General features: G+C 48.9%; 1 protein-coding gene across 1 annotated transcript in view; it reads right to left on the bottom strand.

The window, feature by feature from the left end:
- GRM4 (glutamate metabotropic receptor 4) overlaps nucleotides 1–6,837 on the bottom strand; it is a 266,804-nt gene that overhangs the window by 38,204 nt on the left and 221,763 nt on the right. Inside the window, exons 7-8 of the mRNA XM_019514184.1 lie at nucleotides 5,243–5,443; nucleotides 1,359–1,495 (exon numbers count right to left, since the gene is read on the bottom strand). Coding sequence (XP_019369729.1) covers nucleotides 1,359–1,495; nucleotides 5,243–5,443 — 338 coding nt within the window. The remainder of the gene's footprint in view (nucleotides 1–1,358; nucleotides 1,496–5,242; nucleotides 5,444–6,837) is intronic.

Genomic DNA, 6,837 nt, shown 5'->3' with positions numbered 1-6,837 from the left:
AAACTACCATTCAAACAGGCTTGCTAGACACTTCTGAGAGGTTAGCCATGAGCAGTGACTGTGCTCCAGTTGGCTTTCCTTGCAGGACTTCTCTTTCAAGTGCAGCAGGACTTCCCTTGCAACTGCAACTCTGGGTTGCACAGCCTGTTGTATCCCCATCCTGACCTGAGAGCAGGGCGCCTGTTTGTCTTGTGTTCTCAACGACAGCCCTGTTGGGCCCCGGCAGCATGAAGGAGAAAGCATCTTGGCTGAATGCAGAGGGTACAAGAGCCAGTACTGAAAGTGCAATATAACAGATGGGGAGAAAAAGCTTGGGGTCCAATGGTAGTCAAAGGGACCGGTCAGGAAAGGGGATGGGGAGGGAGACACAGATCTGATGATGAGCAGGGAGAAAGCTGGGTCTGGCTGGATAGGGCTGCACAAGTGGGGAATAGTCAGAATAGTTCGTGGGCTTTCAAACACATTCACCTGCAGAGCCTCAAATGGACCCAAAACTGCACACCCTCAGCCTCTTTCTCTGCTATAGCAAATGTCTGTGAAACCTGTTGGATAAGGGCTCTGCTCCCTCCTCGTGCCAGCACACAAAAGGGCTGACATCTTCTGACTGCTCTCAGTTCATCCATTCACTCAAGTGTCTGAGCAGTGGCTCTAAAGGGTCCATCTCATCAGCGCATCTCAATACAATGCCCTGTGAGAGAATTTTGTTTTTTGCCACTTACTTTTAAATAATTAAAAAAAAATCAAAACTGGAAATGGCACATAAAACAATCCTACATCCAAAAACTGCTATAATCCACATGAAGTCAGAAGCTCAAGCACTAGGAAACGGTGGAATCAAAGCTGCCGGTGCAACCTTAAATGGGCCACTCATGCACACGCATTAGGATAGAGCCCTTTAATTACACACTCGCGTACTATGGAGAAAGCAATGAGTGAGCATGTCATTAAAGACTGTTTCATAATGCGCGCACACACAAGGAGGCTGAACTGAGATTGTGCAGGCAGCCTTAATTATGGCATTTCCTAACCTAGGAGTGCTTATCTTTGCGTCCGACGCTCCTCAAGGGTGTTCCATGAATGCAGAACATGTTACATCCTTCCAGAGCTAACAGTGTATCACGCATCGGTTGGGAAATGCTTGGTGGGCCACAGTAGTGAGTTGGTGCAGCCAATTTGGGTACTGGGGATTTCCATCCCCTGTAAACCAGCTGCCAGGTCATTTCTCTAAGATTAGCACAGAGGCAATGCTGCCCAGGGAACGCTCTAGGGAGACAGGGCTAGAGCTGGTGGCCTCTCTCTTTGCCAGATGCCTCTCCACTGACTGTACAGGCAAATGCAAAACCAGTCCAAGGTCTTACATTTAAGTGCAGGTGATCACTCCACTGCCCAATGACTTTGTACTCGGGGGTGGAATTTCGGATCTGGTACTGGTAGATGTCATAACGGCCAGGGGCATCTCCATTCTCGTTGAACGTCACCGGGGTCCCAGCAATGCCTGCAAGACAGGAAGGGATTAGCATCCAAAGGCAATGCACCTTGCTGCACCCTGCATTGAATCCATCTGGCACAATCTAGTCCAGATCCAATAAAGTCAGTGGGCTCTTTGCTACTAACTCCAAGAGGCCCTTAAATTGATGCCATCTTCCACGGTCTTTACAGCATTTTGTCTCTCAATAACTATGATAAAAAATAGCCCATCCTAGCAAGCCTGCCAGGGCAATGACTGACCTCTCAGAAAAAAAAAAAAAAATCACCTTGCTCATGTGGATGAAGATAACAAAAGACTCATTTGGCCTGAACCTCAGATAGGGTAGATCAGCTCAACTGTGGCTCTAGCCCCTTCAATTCTCCAAACAAATTTCATTTCTTTCAAACAGAAATCCCCATTACCTGTGCCTGGACATTGCAGCAATGGGTATTTCTGGAATCCCTGGGGCCGGCCGCTATGACTCTACTGAGCAACAATAGCCATTGAGACAGACCTGAGCCTGAGATTTCCTTGCCTCAAATCTAGTAAGGTCTTCGAAAGCCCTAATTCAGCCTGTATTTAAACACCCCCATTTGGCAAAGCACTAACCACTAACTAGCTGGTGCTTAGCTTTCAGAGAGGACTTAAGTCATACTGCCAATGCTCAAGTTAGGTGATGCTGATCCAGAGCCTTACCCCTGCGTGAAGAGAAACTGCAGATTCTCCACCCGCTCTAGTGGCAGTGTTTCACACTCACTTTGCACAGATGTAAACAGCTATAAAAGATGTGAGGCCAGGAGTCAAGCTGAGACATCATTAGTGAGCGAAAGAGATGGCAGAGATAAAGGAGCGAGAAATGATGGAGATGGAGAAAGAAGGCGTAGCTAGAGAAGACACCAGCAAAACTAACATGCTCCCATGTCGAAATCAGCCCTTAGACTTGTCATTTATCCGAGCTGCTCAGTTTCCCACGTGAAGCTGATTTCACAGCTGCTCGGCAGGTGTCCCTCCTGTCCCCTAGCGGCCCGTACGTCCTTGCAACATCAGCCAAAATCTTGGTGTCTCTTTCCTAAAGCGCTGAACAATAAATCCATGCAGAGCAGCACTACATCATGACGCACCATCGTTCACTCAGTGGGAACAGTAATCTCCTCTCAGCATTCAGTTATGCAGCTCACAGAGGGAAACTGCGACGCGGCACCTCACATTTATATGCAGCCCGGACAAACGTGGACTTCATAAAATTGCCGGCTGCAGGCAGTGGCTCTTGGCAGGCTTAGCCCAGGGAAGTGCCACGGGGGATTTCTCAGCACAGATTCACACCTCAAACCTGGCGCACAGCGTGCCTTGCTGCTGCAGTCACAGGCTGCCCCACAAGGCCTGGGGATCTACCTCAACCTTGGCCTGCAGCACCTCCCCCTGTGCCACGCCTGGACCTCTCACAGCTCTGCAACAACCCTCATTAAGGACCAACCTGGTGCAGACAAAGTGCTGAGGTGTCCACCCCTGCCCCAGACCTAGACCCACCCTGTGCTCTCCCCAGGCTGCAAAGGGCTTTCATACTGGACAGGTCTGCAGCAGCCTCTGCTGAGCACACGCCACTCACAAGGCAGTGAGCTTGGTCTACGGGCTGACAAAGACAAGGGAATTAGACAATATTACCAAACTCCTTCCACCTGCATGACCTGCGGCACCCTGTGAACCCAGGCTAGTTTGCCTTGGGGGAAGGAATTAACTCACTGCACCACTGAGCCCCTTCAGATATAAAAGGAGCAGGGTTCGATTCAGACCCAGACAAAGCAAAGGCTCCTGAAGTGTGGACGGGCAGAGGCATAGCTGGCTTTGCCCTGATAGTCCATTTCCAGAGATCTTCTCCTTGCTGCATGCAAAACAACCTAAGCCCCCCCCCCCCCAACCTGTACCTGAGCTTTCCCTCTAGGGAAAGAGCATTTTCTACCTTCGCCTCATGCCACAGACACCCCTGCTTGCATGACAAGCTATGGCTGGCAGCTGAAATGCAGCCAACTTCAATTGCAACTCAGGTGCTACAGCAGACAAGGTTCTTTGGGTGAATCTGATATTTGGGCGAATGCTACAGCTGCATTCATGAAATAGCGGGAAGAGGCTATCCTAATTTAGGCTGAAGTTGAAACCCAAGGCCAGAGAGGAGGCAAAAAGGTAGTGCAAATCATAAGTCACTGGGAACAGATAAACAAGTCTATAATACCCCGCTGAAACTGCAGAGGGACTCTTAAGAAAGAACATGTGTAATTATCCACATTGCAATTTGACCAGGACACGCTAATTCATGAGAAGTACTAGGGGCTCTTTAGCCAGCCCTATAAATTTAGCCTAATGCCTTCACCCAAAGCACTTTGCCACGTTCTTAAAATTACTCGACAGTTAAATCAAGTGAATTGTACAAATAAATACTAATAAAAGGAGAGAGGCGAGAATTGAGCAAGAGGGGAAGAGGGAAAAATAAATAAGGAAGACATATTGCAGAGAAGATCACAGAGAAGAGATAAATAGAAGCAATAAGCAGGACAGGACAGAAAATGTTTATTAAAGAGATATAGTATAGGGAAAAGATGAGTTTCTAGGAGAGATCTGAAGGAAGACAAAGATGTAGCAGAATGAATCAGACAAGAAGCTTATTTCAACAAAGGAGAAAGAAAAGAGTGAGAAAGAATGGAAACAGAACTGGGAAAGGAATGAACCAACGGCAGGTGATCATGCTACAAAATAGGGCTATAAAACAAGAAATTTAGGGCATGTCAGCACGTTCATTAATGTGTTTTTGCTAATGCGCATTAAATTTAGTACCTCTGGGCACTTTTACACATGCTCTGGGGCTGGGAAGGAGGATGGTGCTTTAATTAGAGCAAATCCCAGGGTGCAGAACTCCCCACAGGGCTCGAATCCCCAAATGAGCCCTGGATCTGCAAAACAACTCAGCTGCCATTTAGGTCCTTAGGCTTCACCTGCACTAGAAAGTTGCTGCATGCTCTGACATGGTTAATGCGGAATAGCCTCCTTAGTGCTCATACAGTTATAAAAGCACATGAGTTTTCTGCCAGAAAAGCACAAGAAGAGGAATAATTGTACCAACACATGGCGTCTTACAGAGGAACACCTGCATGCACAACACGGCTTGTGCCACACTAATAATCTTAGTGGAAAAAAAATAAATTGCACACCTACCCACAATAGCAGTATAGCTAACGGTTCTCAGGATACATCTGCCCTTGAGCAAGTGGTCAGAGTGGGCATTTTGAACACTGCCCGTGGGAGCACGCGTCTTGCGGTCTTTCAGCGTGCTCTGAAACCACCTGGTCTTTATGAAAACCCCGTCCTTCATTTTCAGATGGGCTTAGGGAAAAATCTGGCCTTTCAACAGCCTGGGCCTCCATTTCATCGGCAACATGGGGGCAGCAATAACATCAGCCTGTCTCAGACTGTGCCCTCTTTGAGCAGGGATAGTCTGTATTTGTGTGTGTAGCACCCAGCCTACTGGTGCTACCATCTATGTTGGGGCTCTTTGCATTAGTGCAATACAGAAATCAAGCAGCAAGTCCAGGCTGAGAGCAGGAGTGGGGAGCCAGAGAAGGGCCCAATTCTGTTCTTGTGCACGCCTCACCCTGGCAGAGAACCTCTGAATCATCCCGATGCAGCGAGTACTGAGAGTGCAATGTGTCCTCCTCCTCTCTCACACTCCTGCTCCTTGTTGCATCAAAGGACAGACCCTCCCCATACACACACAGGCATACAGACCTGAGAAGTTGACGCTGCGGATGTACTTGAGGAGCTCCACGCCGTCCACCGGGTCCATCTTGGGGCAGAGGCCGACCTTACCGGGACACAGGTTCTTGTGCATGTTGTGCAGGGCGTGCCCCATGGCATAGACGGCGTCAATGACAAACTGCACCTTCCCCTCCTGCTCGTACGAGGAGTCCTGGCCGATCCGCTCACGATCTGTGGGCACACATGGTGTAAGGCTGTGAGGAACCCACTCACTGGGCTTTCCATGAGGGCCAGTCCCATCACAACCAGCCCCTGGGCTTGGAGTACTGGAAGTGCCCCGTGTCCAGCACCCTGACCCCATGCCCCACCAGCCACGTGGGAGGGGAGTACACGGGAGCTCTCCATAAGCCATGTCCCTACCCCATTGTATTTACAGCTAAGAGGCTGCACTGAAGCATAAAGGCATCCCCCAAGCCAGCAGTCCTACCACGTTCTCCAGAGTGACTCAGGCTGAGATTTTGGGTTGTAGCCATGTTAGTCTAAGGACATAGGCAGGCAGGCTTCTTTGGGTAGATGTGAGATCTTTCATTAGACCAACAGAGTAGTTGGAAAACTCAGGCTGAGATGACAGCTGATTCTGCAGACTAGCTGAAATTGCACTGGTTGGTGATCCAACAGCATGGATGTATATATGGCAGTTGAACAGCTGACAGCTTCCTTCTGTGGTGCACTGTAACAGCTTTGGCAGCTCACTCCAGGCAGAAGGCAGGGTAGCATTGCACCTTACAGACTAAATCAGAGAGGCATAAGCTTTTGTATGCAACTCTGTCTACTGCTGACTTCAGACTAACAGAATAACTACCGCTTTGAGCTCACTGCAGCCCAGGCTCCTACACCCCTCTAGCAAAGCCTGTGTGGCAGACCGTGGTGTAGCACAGGAATACCTGAAGTCGCTCGCATTCGGGGAACAGCTATCCACCCCTAGCACAGAGCTCATCAACCCTGCTTCTCTTCTAATTCACCTTTGCAGCAAGTTAAATGACTTCACTTGAAGCTCTAAGCTACCACAGCTGGCTGCTTCCAGGACCTGAGCTAGTTCATTTGAAGCTAGTGTGGTACTGCTACACTATGCTGCAGCCTGCAAAAATACCCCGATAACTACTGAAAAGTTGGCACAGAATGCACTGAGGCCTTTTGCCCAGCACCAATCCCAGTACAACGCCTGCTGAAACGAGGCGGTAAGTGCAGTGGCTCTGATGTTAAGACATGCTCCCATCAGAGGGGCAGGAGTTGGTTGTTCTGAAATTAGACCTATAATTGAGGGTGTGGAAACTCAGGAAATCTGGTTTCAGCTCTGGTCACTCCTTCCACCAACCTGCTGCATAACCTTGGATAAATCCTTCAGGGTCTGATTTTCAAATCATCATTTGGAGATACCACTCAGGTCAGCTGCAAGTGCCCAAGATCCATAAGAATTTGGCCATAATCCTTCTCCATGCCTCAGTTCCCCTAATGCAAATAACCCCTTTGTCTGCTTTCTTTATTCAGAGGAAGCTCTTCAGAGCAGGACCAGTCTCATCCTATATGGGCATACAGTGCCTATCGCAACTGCTGCAAATTATAAA

The sequence above is a fragment of the Gavialis gangeticus genome, unplaced genomic scaffold (assembly GCF_001723915.1).
Source record: "Gavialis gangeticus isolate Ggan-Ray unplaced genomic scaffold, GavGan_comp1, whole genome shotgun sequence".
Taxonomy (NCBI): Eukaryota; Metazoa; Chordata; order Crocodylia; family Gavialidae; genus Gavialis; species Gavialis gangeticus.
This window is presented reverse-complemented; position numbering and strand designations above follow the sequence as displayed.